Here is a 17,645-nt window from a genome sequence, read left to right as displayed (position 1 = left end):
TAATTGATGATGTCATTAATTACGCTAATGAAAGAAATCAAGCAGGTATATTACTTGCCCTTGACTACGCCCGAGCCTACGATTCCATCTCAAAAGACTATGTGGTCTGGTCCTTTAAAAAATTTGGTTTTGGCGAAAAATTTGTTAAATGAATTAAAGTTTTAAGAGAAGTTAAAAGGGCAATAACCAACCTGGCTCTTCCACGGTCTCAAATAGCATTACATATTGGTTTAATGACAAACACCACGAGCTGCATAAATTATATGGGTTGGATTTCGGAAGAAATAAGTGTAGAATTATTAGCAATACAAATCCGAAGTCACCCCAATATTAAAGGATTTGCCTTACCAGATGTAGGTTTTGCAGAACAAACATCGCGTATCTTGAAACTGGCTATGTACGCCGATGACATAACTGTTTTACTTCAAGATAAAAACGACATGGAAACGGTTTTGAAAATTATTGATGATTTTTCCAATATATCTCGCTTAAAATTAAATAAAAGTGAAACGGAAGCAATGTGGTAGGGATCGCGTAAAAACTGTCAAGAGAAATATTGCGATATTAAATGGAATACCCAGGTTAAAATCATGGGAATTAGTCAGTTTTAAAAATGACATCCCGGCCTCTGAAATTATGGAAAATTGGTCCAAAAAGACTTGAAAAAGTTGAACAAATCATTTGCAGATGGTCAAGAAGAAATTTAAGTATAAGCGGCAAATTATGTATTATTAAGTCCTTCTTAGTTTCACAATTTGTTTACGTTATGCAGGCGCTTCTTGCCCCTGTTAAAGTTCTCGATAAGTTGAATACTATTTTGTTCAGGTTTCTCTGGAAAAGGAAGTATTCAAATACAAAAGCATTTGACAAAGTTAAATGAAATCTATTGAGTACTGTAGTGGAAGAAAGTGGTATTAACATGATAAACGTCCACGATATGCAGACTTCTTTTTTACTGACATGGGCAGCAAAACTTCAACAACAAAAACATGAACCGTGGACAACGATTCCGTTAAGTCTTTATCAGGTATTGGGAAGAAATTTACTTTGTTTTAAAGCCACAACACTACTAAAACCAAGGTATTGAATGCATTCGATCAAACTTTTTGACAGAAGTTCTCTTAAAATGAATCCATAATAAAGCATTGATTTATGAGAGAGAAGATCGCTTTGGCGATCAATGTTTGTGGAACAATATAAAAGTGGTTTATAAAAATAAAAGCTTATATTTAAAAAAAATGGATAGAAGCGCATTTAGATATGGTGAAAGATATTTGGGTTAACGGAGATATGATTCCTTTTAACCAACTGTGCACAAAGAAAGGATACAGTCCCTCTAGATTTTTTGAGTACCGCGCAGTGAAGACTGCTGTGCGAGCGCTTGCACTTCGCAAAAACACAGCCAGCCCGCGAGCAGGCGAACACAATAATGACCTTGACACACGGAACCCTGTGATCATTAACCCCTCCGCGAGAAAGATTCGCATGCTGATAGTCCAGTCTAAAGCGAGCGAGCCTTGCGCTGCTACATTTTGTAAATAAATATCAGGTTAAACTAGATCACAGTCATTGGCTGTTAGCAAGCAAATGTACAAAAGAAGAAAGATTGCGATTGTTACAATGAAAAATATTACATAATATTTATCCCACGAATATATTATTAAATAAAATGAAAATTAGAGAAACAAAATTATGTACATTTTGTAAACACATTGATTATGTTGAACACTTTTTTTGTCAATGTGAGAAGTTGACGAGCTTTTGGGAAAATGTTGTCCATTATATTTTTAGAAATACAGGATCAAATGTGCACCTCTCAGAACACGATGTCTTGTTTGGTTATCAACCTAGTAATATATGCCAAAATAATAAGGTACTTAATCACATTATTTTGATTGCAAAAATGTGTATTAGTAAATATTAGTATGGTGATAGATACGATTTGAATAGTATCATTATTGGAAAATAAAATGTACATTAGAAGATTGTGAGTAATGTATAAGTCGAGATGAGGTGAAGTGATATATGACGTTTGTGAATATTATGAGGGGGGTGGGAGGGAGCGGATGGACGAGAATAAGAAAAACAAAAAAAGAAAAAGAAAAGAGAAAAAAAAGTAACCATCTATGGCTCCTCAATTGCTTTTTGTATAAACAACCATGCAAACCACACACACAAAAAAACAAAAAAAGAAACCGGTTTTCTCCAATTTAAAAAAAACCCAAAAAAACAAGTCGCGTAAGGCGAAATTACTACATTTTAGTCAAGCTGTGGAACTCACAGAATGAAACTGAACGCACTGCATTTTTTCACAGTGACCGTAGTCCGCCGCTCGCGCAAAACCAAGTGAAACTGACGAGACTGTTTAGCGCGGTGATGGTTTCGCTGTGCTGCATAGCACGCTTTTCTGTACCTCTCTTCGTTTTAACTTTCTGAGCGTGTTTTTAATCCAAACATATCATATCTATATGTTTTTGGAATCAGGAACCGACAAGGAATAAGATGAAATTGTTTTTTAATCGATTTCGGAAATTTGATTTTGATCAGAATTTTTTATATTTTTAATTTTGAGAGCTTGTTTTTAATCCGAATATAACATATTTATATGTTTTTGGAATCAGAAAATAATGAAGAATAAGATGAACGTAAATTTGGATCGTTTTATAAAAAAAACAATTATTTACAATTTTCAGATTTGTAATGACCAAAGTCATTAATACATTTTTAAGCCACCAAGCTTAAATACAAAACCGAAGTCCGACCTTTGTCGAAGATTGCTTGGCCAAAATTTCAATCAATTTGATTCAAAAATGAGGGTGTGACAGTGCCGCTTCAACTTTTACAAAAAGCCGGTTATGACGTCATCAAAGACATTTATCGAAAAAAAGAAAAAAAAATCCGGGGATATCATACCCAGGAACTCTCATGTCAAATTTCATAAAGATCGGTCCAGTAGTTTACTCTGAATCGCTCTACACACGCGCACGCACACCGGCACAGACAAAACTTGACTAAATGTAAAAAAAAGAGAGAGAGAGAGAGAGAGAGAGAGAGAGAGAGAGAGAGAGAGAGAGAGAGAGAGAGAGAGAGAGAGAGAGAGAGAGAGAGATGATAATGATGATGATGGAACTTTATTTTTCAAGGATAGAGGTTTAAGGTGACGCCTTTTCTTACAACCGGTCCTTACTTCTAATACAAATGTCTAATAAATGATAAACAAGTAAAGCAACATGACAAATAAACAAAGTAAACGAACGAACCAGCAAACAATCGACAAGTAAGCAAACAAGCAAATAAACATAAACAACAAAATGACAAAGTAAGGAACATACAAATCAAAAGCAAAACATGCAACATATTAATTGAGGTTATACATGTAAAGTGATCGACGGTTAAAGTTCCATCCTCACCTATTCACACTTTACTGACACTATACACAACCATCAGTGTGTATAGGAAACAGGTACTTAACGCCTTCGTCCGTACGGGTTACACACTGTGTATAGCCAAACGGTACCTAATGTGGATTTCGTACGTACAGAAGTCACACAGATCCGTCTGCGTATGACCGGTACCTAAGGTGCTCCTCGTCCGTATGTGTGTGTGTGTGTGTGCATGTGTGTGACTGTCTTAGTATGTTTGTCTTTTAATGTATCTCTGTTGTTTTGTGATTGTGTAAATGTGCAATGTATATCTTAATTTGTTTGTTTGTATGTGTGTATGTGTGACATTGTGTGGTAAAAGATAACTTTCTTTAATGAGTATTGAAGCGCAATTTCCATCCACCGATTTCCCAAAGAAGACAGCTCTTAGTATCATTTCACTATTCAAAAGGCAGGTTTTCAGTTTGTTCACGGCTGCTTGTTAGTTTTGTTTGTTTGTTTTAGTTTCTACACAGTCATGTGGTGATCAATGTTTTTACCAACATCTGTATATTTCCAGTCAGAGAGATTTTGGTGCAGTTGTGTACTGTGAGTGAGTGATTGTTAGGAATTGATGATGCTAGACATTTATTCAAATGTCACCAGCAGTGTGTAATGATGGATGGTGGTTGTGACTGACAGGTGTCAGGGCTACAGTTATCTCCAGTGATTGTTTGGAATTGATGATGCTAGATATTTTGTTAAATGTAACCGGCGGTGTGTAATGATGGATGGTGTATGTGACTGCCAGGTGTCTGGACTACAGCTGTCCTACAAGCTCCACATGACCAATGGGGAGGAGGGTGATCTCTGGCACTTCGAGTTCTCTGCTGATGAGTTCTGTAAGTGATATATTACTCCTTGCTATTCCTTCCTCCCATTGCTAATTAGCATAGGTGTCATTTAGTGTTTGCAGTTGGCGAAATCCCAAAATTTATGTCTGATCGCTGATAACTCTGCCTTCATTTTAGCTGTCAAACTTGTTCAATGTACAGTAGAAGTCGGATTTCAGCTAAATAGATATACCACCGTAAGATTTTGCTCACAAAACCATAAGTTTGTACCAAAAAGCAAAAGACAACGTGCAAAATTGCAGAAGTCGTTAAATTAATCACCACAAGAGCTAAATACACGCACACACACACACACACACACACACACACAAACAAGAAATCAGCCTTATTTCACTGTTTTGAAATGCAAAGCATGTTTAAATGTAAATTGTACCCAGAATCACCTAAATTGTACAAAGACCGTACGTACACTTCCAACCAGACACACATTTAGTGATTTACACCCCTCACAAAAATTTTACCAGAATGCACAAAAACACCACATGATAGTAAAGGCACAAGACAAGTGTGTTTTAACAACATTCATTCATTGAGCACAGTGACTCAATCATGAATGGAAACCCCCACCACAATGTGCAAAAGAGAAGATTTTAGCCAAACAGAACATGTAAAACACACAAGTTACAAGCCAGAAACTCATGTGTGTCTCAACAATCAAGGACAAATAACAGATCAACAAAGATATGACATGTAAATGCTTTAATAGTTTGAGGTCGCGCATGTTCTAAAAACAAGTCGTATACTATATGATCGGTTGTGACAGACATCCGGTGCCAACTTTCGCTCTCTACCTCTTCGAAAATGCATCATAACGCCCTTATTTTTATTTATATGGCTTCACACTTGGTACAACGTGAGAAAATACTGTGTAGATACTAGAACAACAAAAATATTACATGTAAATGCTTTAGTTTGAGGTCGCGAGTGTTCTAAAAACAAGCCCGACATGATGGAATGTGACAGGAATCCGGCTGCTTTCACTTTCGATCGCTAGCTCTTCGAAAATGCATCACAACTCCCTTAGTTTCATTTCTATGGCTTAAAACTGCGCACAACGTGAGAAAATACCTTGAAGATATCGAGAACAACAACAATAGTACATGTGACTGCTTTAATTTGAGGTCGCGTGTGGTCAAGCGTGGTCGCACAGTACTCAGTCACATCGCGCTGACGGTGTGCACATGCGCGTTGCCTTGTACTTCCGCCGGATCAGTTACCTCGAGATATTTTAGCTGTTAGTTTGTTTTCGGACGAGCCTTTGCAATCTTTTTTTTATTTGACCAAATTGTTTTGTAAAAACCGTAAGATCTTCGGCATACGCCGTAAGACTTGAAAAACATCAAAATTCCGTAAGAATTACGCGAAAAACGTGAGACTTGACAGGTATGGGGATAATTAAAAAAAAGCAGCAAGACATCATTATTTTTACCCTCTGTTTCGAACTGAAATCTCTGATGTCAAAAGCCAAACACAGTTCAAAAAGACGTCATAACATGAATATGGCGTGATGTGAAAATGTTGTCACTTCTTCTGCATGTCTCCCGATGAAGCAACAACGAATTTCAAGAACAAAGTTGGTCTCAGTGACTAACATCCCGCAGTGGGGCACTGCGGTTATGAAATTAAAAGCCCCTCCTGTTTTTGGAACCGCAGGAGCTTTCTAGTTTGCTGTTAGGTAGATTGTTGGTTCCTCTTTCCTGTCATGCTCTCTTTTTCTTCATGAATTCTTTTTTTTTTTCTGCCTTCTTGCTCATTCACCTGTATTTTTTCCAAAAATCTCTTCTCTTGCCGCTTGTCTCGCGATTCATGTATAGTTTAATCTGTTAGTGTTCTGATGTAAGTCCAGCAGTAGATAGGTTAAGCCTATTTTAACATACTGGAAACTGGTAATCTTCCAGTAGGTATTAATTTAGTTTTACTAAAGCCTGCTGGGACACAAGTAATGGGTTAGTGCATTTGTAAACAGGAATCGCTTGACAAGTGGCCCCCTTCATCCCCCCCTTCCTCGTCCTGATATGGCTCTGCGTAGTCGGCTGGACGTTAAGCAACAAATAAACAAACAAACAAAAGTGACAAACACAAAGCGGCAGAAAATTAATTGTAAGGTCACCGCCAGGCTGTGCATGAATCTGTATCGTATATCATTAACAAAATCATGGATATGATTACTGGTTTAACATGATTCCTGGCTAGGGTTTATGCTTTGGTGTTTGTAGCATTGTGATGGTAATTATTTATGCCGTGTGAGATGGAATATTTTACACAATACATCACGCATTCACATCGACCAGCAGATCGCAGCCATTTCGGCGCATATCCTACTTTTCACGGCCTATTATGAATGTTAACCCTTAGGCTGGTTGTCGCGACATATGTCGCGCTACTTTACGTATACTGTCACCTGGTTGTCATGTCACCTGGTTGTCACGACATATGTCGCGCTACTGGCTCAGTCTGTTTGGTCGGTTCCGATTACCTCCCATGGCTGCAAAAACCTATATGACCGTTGTTTTGTTTTTTCTCTCTGTTAATTCACCAGTGGCTATGTAACATGTGTTACAGAATTGCACCAGTGTAAGGGTTAAGATAATGAAAATATATTGAATTTCTGAACGTTAGGATAATGATGATATATGGAATTTCTGAACATTAAGATAATGATAACATGAGGTTGGTAAAACATGCTCATAAAACTTGTATTGATTGACAGATTTACAGGTGCATTATTGACAAATTATTTGACTGACTGATTGATGAATTGATTTGCAGATATCTTAGCAGAGGACATTGCGTACCTGGTCATCTACCTGTTCATGGTGATTGTGTCGGTTGTATGTGCAGGTGAGTCTTTGTGTCTCAAGTTGAAAATTAGCACACAGTAGAGTCCCACTTTTAAGACCTGACAAATTAAGATTCCGTCCCTTGTTCTTAAATTCGCAGGAAAAAAAGCCGCTTTGAAATACACACATATAATATATGCAGTGGAGCCCTCTTTTTCAGACACTCCAATTGACGGGCGCAGTGGCGTGGTGGTAAGACGTCGGCCTCCTAATCGGGAGGTCGTGAGTTCGAATCCCTGTCGCTGCCGCCTGGTGGGTTAAGAGTGGAGATTTGTTCGATCTCCCAGGTCAACTTATGTGCAGACCTGCTAGTGTCTTAACCCCCTTCGTGTGTACACGCAAGCACAAGACCAAGTGCGCGCGGAAAAGATCCTGTAATCCATGTCAGAGTTCGGTGGGTTATAGAAACACGAAAATACCCAGCATGCCTCCCCCGAAATCGGCGTATGGCTGCCTGAATGGCGGGGTCAAAACGGTCATACACGTAAAACTCCACTCGTGCTGAAAACATGAGTGAACGTGGGAGTCTAAGCCCATGAACGAAGAAGAAGAAGAAGAAGACCCTCCAATTTAAGATTTGCTCCCTTTTTAAGACCTTGCTTTTTACAGATTTTCTGTTGACAACCACTGTAAATTTCCCCTCATTTTAAGACTCCCTCCTTTTTAAGACCTGATGTACGTTCCACTGTACTTCACATCTTTACATTTTACACTTTTACGTCGTGCATATTATTTTCAAATGTCAGTATCCTGTATTACGTTGCTGGAACATTTGTGTCACTTTTAATTCTTTCCAGTGGAAAGCAAGCAGCATCAGAGTTGCATGACTAAGGTGTTTGAGTGTTTTGGGGTAATAGATGGATTCAAAAAATAACTTTCAGGTTTGTATGGGTTGTGAAAGAGTGATTGCCCTTGACAGTAATTTGTCGGAGGAAAACCCCCCGCGGGTTAGGGGGAAGAATTTACCCGATGCTCCCCAGCATGTCGTAAGGGGCGACTAACCGGATTCTGTTTCTCCTTTTACCCTTGTTAAGGGTTTCTTGTATAGAATATAGTCAATGTTAGTAAAGATTTTAGTCAAGCAGTATGTAAGAAATGTAAAGTCCTTTGTACTGGAAACTTGCATTCTCCCAGTAAGGTCATATATTGTACTACGTTGCAAGCCCCTGGAGCAATTTTTTGATTAGTGCTTTTGTGAACAAGAAACAATTAACAAGTGGCTCTATCACATCTCCCCCCCCCCCCCCCCCCCCCCCCCCCTTTCCCCGTCGCGATATAACCTTTGTGGTTGAAAACGACGTTAAACACCAAATAAAGAAAGAAAGAAAGTCGGAGGAAAACCAAGGATATTTCACTTTTTTACAAACCCGAGTTATTTCCGAAAATCATCTATTAGCCACCTCTACTTCTGGCACAATGACCGAGGTCTTTTCGGGGCCACACAGGTGACACTGTGATTTGTTGGTCAGGGGTCCAAGTTTGACCAGGGTCAACTTTATGTGAAGACTCCAGAGGCGAAATCCATGTGTCACCACTGTGGCATGTAAAATATATTTTACGTAATTCTGCCAGAAGTGCAAGTGGCTTATAGGTAAACATGCACAAACCTGGTTATCGCGACGCTGATGTTGCTAGCATTCCGCTGGGAGGAAATGACCTGAATTCCCCAGGGATGAGACAATAATTTGATGAAAATGCAAAAAATAAAAAGCGTTGACACACGCACGCATGCACATATGCACATACACACACGCACACATGCACACACACACACACACACACACACACACACACACACCAGAGAATGCTTCACGCTACTTTCATCTCAAAGCTTCAGAATTATAATCTAGTCCTTACAGCTTGATAAGGTATTTTCTGTGTTATTGCAGTGGTTCTGAAAGGGCGACAACTCTTCCACTCCACGTACAAGATGTACATGGTGGCCCTCAGTCTCTGGTTCATCGGTCTGCTCTTCCTGTGCATCGCCTGGGGAAAATACGCCGATTCAGGCTGGCAGGAAAAACCTACTGAAGTGACAGGTTGGTGTTTGCCATTGGTTTGCATGACGTGACTATGTCTTTACTATGCCTTCACTATGTCTGCCTGGTATGGTTCATCCCCACAAATTAGGAGAAATAAGCGAAATTTAAAAAAAAAAAAAAAATGAAAAAAAAATAAAGGGTTCATTTAGTAAAGCTGCTTTAGGGGAAGGCCAGAAATTAGTGTTCAAAAGTCCAAACAAAAATTAAAATGTTTAGGCTAAAAGTTTTCTAACTAAACATGGTCTGCCAGGATGTCTTCCCGTAAATTTGACATGCTTTGGAAAAGTGTGCATTTATGGACTAAGGGAAACAACCACATATAGCAAAGTTATTCAGTTACAAATTATTCCCCTTGAAGTTTGGTTGATGAAGCTCTGAAAGTTTTGTGGTTAAATAACCATGTCAACCTGACTTGAGAGATGCTAGATCGCAGCTGACCAACCAGCTATTAGTAGTAGTAGTACAAACTGCTACTCAGTACTCTTTTGAATTGTCTCCCTTGGACAGTAGCTCACACCTATTGCTAGGGCTAATGCTTCTCTGGCTGGGAACATACTTGCCAGAAGACTTGCTCACAGCTGCTTATTTACATAATAATAATAATAATAATAATAATGCATATTGTAATTCAATCAAGTTTGCGTTTTAATCAAACAAATCCTGTGATTGGTCAGAATGCCCCAACTCATTAAAAATTACCGGTCATTAATTGTCGATAACCACTCGCTAAAAAATCCATTAACAACCTGCTGGCGAGGCGCATTGATACAGCCTCAACTAGTCTCGATTAGCTTTGAGGGTCATTTTACAAGGAAATAATGAAGGCCAGCGAAATACCGAGACCATTTATATGCGAAGTTGATGCATGAATTCTTCCAGATTACGTCAGTCAATTCCAAAGATCGCTTTTGTGATGAAAAGAATGTGTTTTGAGTTTGCTGTCCAAAAACCCGTCAAAAAAGAAGGGAAAATGTGTGTGAAAGAAAACAAAACAAGAGCAGAGTGATAAGATAGGAATACAGAGACATATTTCTTGGGACTTGACCCTTGCAGGTAGGTTGACTGAAAGTAGTGTGTGAACAGAACAGAACCAATTCTGTCTGTTTACCATCGCATGAAAGCAGGAAAGAGATCGTCGTCAGATTGAATTACAATAACATTAACATGCTTCCATTTGAAACTTCTCGGTCTTCATCGTGGATTGACGCCCTCCCAAAGTCTAATTGAAGCGCTCCGTCGCTTCGCTCCGTCGGGCTTCAATTAGCTTTGGTCAGGCGTCAATCCACGATGACGACCTCGAAGTTTCAAATGGAAGCATGTTAATGTGTAAATATTTATTTAGCGCATGTATCCAGGGTTTAACCCTGCTCAAAGCGCTGTACAATCAAAATACTACGACAACATAACATTATTTAACGTGCAATCACACACATATCAATGAATAACACATTGCTCTATAAAACATTATCACAAACGCACGTACGGGCACACACACACACACACTACATAGAACAAATTGCACGATGATACATTATCACAAACATACACACTTACGCGTGCGCAAAACACATTCGTAAAAAACTATGTACAGTACATGGCACAAACGTGACCATCAAAATGTATTTTGCGGTAAATGTTTGCGGTGTGGGTGTGTGTTTCTGTCCTCAACTGTTCCACTGCAAGCATGATCAGAGAAATTGCCACAGTTGTCTTTTGTTGTTATGGGGAAGGAGTGATCAGGGTTTATGATTGCTGAAGGATAAATCTGAACATTCTGAAAATTCCAAAACTTTTTTTCTATCACATCAAACAATTCTGAACATTAAAAAAGAAAACCTAATTTGTTGCGAAAGAGGTTTCATAAGGGTTGGCATGGTTGCCGTCATTTGGTCAAGCCACTGTGAGTCACTGTGAGTTTGAATTGTACAGGCCGCCTGCTCCAAGCAGCGTCCAACGTGATCTTCATCCTGATGTTGATACTGCTCGCCAAGGGTTACAGCATTACACGCGGACGTCTGCCCCACATGAGCATGGTGCGCGTCGTCACCTTCTTCGTCTTCTACATCATCGTCTACATCACTCTCTTCATCTGGGAAGGGATGGTGAGTGTGTTTAGTGTTGAACATTGTCATGAAGTGGATTGTAGTGTGAATGTCATGAAGTGGATTGTAGTGTGAAATAAAGGATCTTTTCTGAAAACGTGTTCTGCCCTATCCTTTTACACTGACTTCAAACTTCACACCAACACACTCCAAATACAGAATTTTGGGAGGATACAGACTTATTATTTCCTCACAACAATATAGCACAATTCTTCACTTCAAATACATCAATACGAATCAACTTCTTGAACACACAGTTCACACAACATATAGCATTCACTCAATGCATGTAAATACATAGTATAAAGATACTTTCTCAAAGATAGATTAACGCACAAGATAAGGACTGATGACAGACACTCACGAGTTCGTATCACGGCTCACTGCATGTCGTCATTTACACATCCTTGTGTCGCTGAATCCCGTAGATGATGAATTTCCAGAAACTTCCCTTTTAGGTGCCAACACACACCTTTCACGTTTCTCCCCGAGAAACATTTCCGCCATTAGCGAAATAAACCGTCGCCTCTGCGACCGGTAACAATGGTGACTCCGCCGTCAAGCCATCTCTGCGCCGATGTGGTCTCTTCCCCCACCATCGCCCCGCATTCTCCCGTGTAAGGTCCCTCCCTTGTCCACGCCATGGAAACTCCTCATGGAAACTCCTAAAGAATTAACCCAAGTCTTAATACACATTCTCTTAAACGATCTCCTCTTCCTAAACTAAAGTCATGTAAACATCTCTCTCGTTCATTCTACATTCACATTCCGTCCACAGACAAAATCCAACTATACTTCATCCATGAATCACTTAATCCATAGTATCACTGTCTTAAACATAACATAAATGCGTAACAGCAATTATGTTCAAGAATTTACCAACGAAAACCATAACATAATCACAACAAGAATTCTCTCAAAACTTCACACTAGAATTTAGTGCACTTTGTATACACTAACCTTTACATTCCAGCTATGTATTCCAACTTCAATGATATACAACATAGTAAATCATTTACCTTAAGAGACCCGTCTCTTGAAAGAGTACTTGTTCCCAGAACAAGACCGACACGCGCTGACAACCTTCCCGGTTGAAAATCTCAAACGCTGTGACGTTATTTACCCCAGACCAGCTACAGTTCTCATAAACACAACTCATGTCAAACTATGGTTTTCTTGGTCACCTACCATCGCACTTCAATATTTAGGGAGGTTAAAAACACGACGTGGTTTCACATCACAAATATGCTACTCACATCTTTGTGACAAACATGAGCGCAGTGGTGTGGTGGTAAGACGTCGGCCTCCTAATCGGGAGGTTGTGAGTTCGAATCCCGGTCGCTGCCGCCTGGGGGGTTAAGAGTGGAGATTTTTCCAATCTCTCAGGTCAACTTATGTGCAGACCTGCTAGTGACTTAACCCCCTCCGTGTGTACACGCAAGCACAAGACCAAGTGCGCACAAAAAAGATCCTGTAACCCATGTCGGAGTTCGGTGGGTTATGGAAACACGAAAATACCCAGCATGCCTACTCAACGAAAGCGGAGTGAAGCTGACTATGCTGTCAGAGTATAGTTTGGGGAACCCAAATGGGCAAAAGAGCTCACACGTAACCAGAACATTCAGGAACGTTGAAGAAGAAGAAGTGTTGAACATGGGAAACTGTTCAAGTTTTTTTATGTTTTATTTGTCTGTTTTTGCCCCTTTCTCTTCTACGGGAAGGAAATGAACAACAAAACGTTTGCAAAGTTGGGTCATGCCTTTATTTATGGGGATTGATATAGACATTTCTATACAAATACAGGGTGACACCAAAAAAACCGGTTATGTGGTGGTGTCCTTGATGGTATCGGTCGTCCAGAGTGTGATTGTCTGTTAGTGTCTTTACCATTGAGGTTACGCACAGTCCCATGGGTTCTCAACTTGTTGACCCATCTGTAGATCATTGAGTGTGCAGGAAATTCACGACATCAATTGAGCTGCATGGATTGACTTCAGCCGAAAATATGCCTCAACTATAAATGTCTTTTCCTCCGTAGTCCATGTCATCTCGAAGCTTGGTAAATCTGAACAATTAAAAGAATTGATTGATTATTTCTAAAGTTATTCAAGTTTAGGTGATGACCGTTTTTTTTGCCTCCTGATCCAAGTGTGCCTGCAGCGCCGGGGAGCTCATATAGAGCACATTTTTGTGCGCCAGTGAAACAAAGAGTTTTTGTAGTACAGACTTGACACTTTGGGGATGTCTGCTACATAGGCTTGACCTAATATGGCTGAAGTTTTGTGTTGATCTAAATAACATTTCTGAAGTTATTCGACTTTTGGTGATGACCGTTTTTTGTGTGTCACCCTGTAGAAGACTTTAATATCTCAACAGAGACATTTGTTTGTGGTGTCTGTATGACAACAAACATACAACGGATATAGAACAGCATTAAACATTGAGATACGGTAAAAGCATTAAATATGAATAATTCCTTAAACATGACTATATATAATCATGGAAAGCTGTCAGTAGCTTTTCCCAGTACAGATAATACCCATTGAATTTGACCGTCTCATAACAATAGAGATGTATAGATAGCGTCAGATTTTACCAGCAAAATCTCAAATTTATGCATTGCTGAGTTAGCTCGGAATGAGTTTGATCTTGTGATTAAGCATCTTCTTTGTTGCCAGACATAGTTTTACCATCTCTATTCCTTTTTGACTCACATGCGAAGCAAAAGTGAGTCTATGTACTCACCCGAGTCGTCCGTCCGGAAAACTTTAACGTTGGATATTTCTTGGACACTATTCAGTCTATCAGTACCAAATTTGGCAAGATGGTGTATGATGACAAGGCCCCAAAAAACATACATAGCATCTTGACCTTGCTTCAAGGTCAAGGTCGCAGGGGCCATAAATGTTGCCTAAAAAACAGCTATTTTTCCCATTTTTCCCATTTTCTCTGAAGTTTTTGAGATTGAATACCTCACCTATATATGATATATAGGGCAAAGTAAGCCCCATCTTTTGATACCAGTTTGGTTTACCTTGCTTAAAGGTCAAGGTCACAGGAGCTCTTCAAAGTTGGATTGTATACATATTTTGAAGTGACCTTGACCCTGAACTATGGAAGATAACTGTTTCAAACTTAAAAATTATGTGGGGCACATGTTATGCTTTCATCATGAGACACATTTGGTCACATATAATCAAGGTCAAGGTCACTTTGACCCTTATGAAATGTGACCAAAATAAGGTAGTGAACCACTAAAAGTGAACATATCTCATGGTAGAAAGAGCCAATAAGCACCATTGTACTTCCTATGTCTTGAATTAACAGCTTTGTGTTGCATGACCTTGGATGACCTTGACCTTGGGTCAAGGTCACATGTATTTTGGTAGAAAAAATGTGTAAAGCATGTGAGTCGTATGGGCTTTGCCCATCTTGTTTATGGGAAATTGTTAGTTTTGTGGATACGACGGATGGTCTGAGTTTCTGGTTTTTGTTCTAATAAACCAAAATGTGTGTTGGTCAGTTTTTCGACGAAGGCCTGGTGTTGTATTTCTACGAGAGTCCCCCTGGCTATGGCCTGGTGATGATGCGCCTCATTGGCTGGCTGTGGTTTCTGTACGGAATTTTCTTCACACTCAAACACCACTCCAACAAGGCCAACTTCTACTTTCCCTTCTTTGTCTTCTACACACTGTGGTGAGTGGGAATAAACAGTAGTGGCTGTCTGTCTGTCTGTAGTTTGTCTGTTTGTCTGTTTGTCTGTCTGCCTGTCTGTCTGTCTGTCTGTGTCCGTGTGTGAAAACTATTTGTTAATTAATCATGAGCTAAATGTTGGGTCGGTTTGAATTCATCCAGAATAAACAGTTGAAGTTTGTTGCATTTGATGTTGTCAAAGAGTGAATGCCCTTGCTTTTACTCAGGAGGGGCCAATCACAAGTGAGGGGTGTGTTGGAAACACGTGGACAGACACACACACACTAACACACACACACACACACACACACACACACACACACACACACACACACACACACACACACACACACACACACACACACACACACACACACACACACTATACACTAACACTAACACACACACACATACACACTAACACACACACACACACTACCACACACACACACTAACACACACACACACACACACACACACACACACACACACACACACACACACACACACTAACTCACAAGCACACATACGCAACTATATTTGCACATCTCTCCTGTGGTAACATTAACTTGATCAACATGTAGGCAGATCCACAGAAAGACAGTCGCACTGAGAAAAAGGTTCACAGGGATAAAGACAGCTACAAACACACACATTAACTCACATTCACACACACACACACACACACACACACACACACACGCATACGCATGCACACACACTAACTCACACTCACACATACACACACACTAACTCACACTCACACATACACACACTAACTCACACTCACACACACACACACAACAACAACAACAACAACAATAACTGCAACAACAACAAAAACAACAACAACAACAGTATTTACTCACAGTGTAAGTCAAAAAAGCAGAAATATTTGCAAACCTCTCCTCACAAAAGATCAATGATAATGTTTAGTTCAATTATCGTTGTTTTTATCACTTGTTGTCAGGTTCTGGGCAGGACCGGTGGTGGTGCTGGTGGCGATGTTCGCCATGGCAAAGTGGAGTCGCGAGAAGACGGTCCACGCTGTGGAACAGTTTGTGGGACTGTGTGGACATCTGTTTTTCCTGGTCAGTATATCCTCACCACTGTGAGTAGCCTGAGCGGCATAGTGGTCAGTATATCCTCACCGCTGTGAGTAGCCTGAGTGGCATAGTGGTCAGTATATCCTCACCGCTGTGAGTAGCCTGAGTGGCATAGTGGTCAGTATATCCTCACCACTGTGAGTAGCCTGAGTGGCATATAGTGGTCAGTATATCCTCACCGCCGTGAGTAGTCTGAGTGACATAGTGGTTGGTATATCCTCACCGCTGTGAGTAGCCTGAGTGGCATATAGTGGTCAGTATATATCCTCACCGCTGTGAGTAGTCTGAGTGACATAGTGGTCAGTATATCCTCACCGCCGTGAATAGTCTGAGTGACATAGTGGTCAGTATATCCTCACCGCTGTGAGTAGCCTGAGTGGCATAGTGGTCAGTATATCCTCACCACTGTGAGTAGCCTGAGTGGCATATAGTGGTCAGTATATATCCTCACCGCTGTGAGTAGTCTGAGTGACATAGTGGTCAGTATATCCTCACCACTGTGAGTAGCCTGAGCTAGTGGCAAAGTGAGTAGCCTGTGGTCATAGTGGTCAGAACACTTGCCTCTCCAGACCTGGGAACCCATACAATGTTGGGGTATTTTGTACGCATTATTGTCTCGAGAACGAGCAGTACAGTCAGTGGAAAAAAATACGACGAGAAAAAAAAAATTCCTAGATTACTTTTCTTTTCTAGCGCATCCCAAAGCCGATCCCGTATTTTGAAACATGATTATAGTTTTTGTCAGTAAACATTGAAAGAAGCATTTGTTTTAAACGTATTGGTAAACGCGTTTGAAATCAGTTTGAATCATGGCTGTTCAAATGCTCTGTGGAATACGCTCATTTTCCTGAAAATACACCAAGTTTGCTTGAGAATACTCCAAGTGCAAAACAGGGGTTCCCAGGTCTGCTTCTCCTGCTGGTGGTTGGGGTTCAACCTTCCCTTAGGGTAAAGAAAATGCCCAATTTGTCAAAGCGCTCTCCAGTCCAGTCCAGTCCACCCAGCTGGAAGTGAAAATTTGAAAGAGAAAATGTGTTATTGGGTAAATGTATAATTTGCTTACTTTGTTTACACCAATATCCTTTATTCCATGTTGCATCATTTCTTTTGGTGAGTAGGGGAGGGTGGAGGGTGGAAGGGGACATCCTTGGGTGAAGGTTGAGAAGGCCGTGAGACATTTGGGGTTAATTCCGAACCACTCGAGGGGGCGGCGTCTTCATCCTTGTGCACAAGTCTCTTACTTTGTTTGTTTATTTGTTGCTTAACGTCCAGCCGACTACGCAGAGCCATATCAGGACGAGGAAGGGGGGGATGAAGGGGGCCACTTGTCAAGCGATTCCTGTTTACAAATGCACTAACCCATTACTTGTGTCCCAGCAGGCTTTAGTAAAACTAAATTAATACCTACTGGAAGATTACCAGTTTCCAGTATGTTAAAATAGGCTTAACCTATCTACTGCTGGACTTACATCAGAACACTAACAGATTAAACTATACATGAATCGCAAGACAAGCGGCAAGAGAAGAGATTTTTGGAAAAAATACAGGTGAATGAGCAAGAAGGCAGAAAAAAGAAAAGAATTCAT

At 40.2% G+C, this 17,645-nt stretch overlaps 1 protein-coding gene across 1 annotated transcript in view; it reads left to right on the top strand.

Moving 5' to 3' along the window:
- Positions 1-17,645, top strand: part of LOC138973752 (transmembrane protein 145-like) — a 59,010-nt gene that overhangs the window by 30,099 nt on the left and 11,266 nt on the right. Inside the window, exons 5-10 of the mRNA XM_070346468.1 lie at positions 4,174-4,264; positions 7,046-7,117; positions 9,006-9,155; positions 11,088-11,260; positions 14,784-14,956; positions 15,924-16,044. Of these exons, the coding sequence (XP_070202569.1) occupies positions 4,174-4,264; positions 7,046-7,117; positions 9,006-9,155; positions 11,088-11,260; positions 14,784-14,956; positions 15,924-16,044 (780 nt within the window). The remainder of the gene's footprint in view (positions 1-4,173; positions 4,265-7,045; positions 7,118-9,005; positions 9,156-11,087; positions 11,261-14,783; positions 14,957-15,923; positions 16,045-17,645) is intronic.

The sequence above is a fragment of the Littorina saxatilis genome, linkage group LG8, assembly GCF_037325665.1.
Source record: "Littorina saxatilis isolate snail1 linkage group LG8, US_GU_Lsax_2.0, whole genome shotgun sequence".
Lineage (NCBI taxonomy): Eukaryota > Metazoa > Mollusca > Gastropoda > Littorinimorpha > Littorinidae > Littorina > Littorina saxatilis.
Note: the sequence above shows the minus strand (reverse complement) of the source record. Positions and strands in the feature narration are given on the sequence as shown.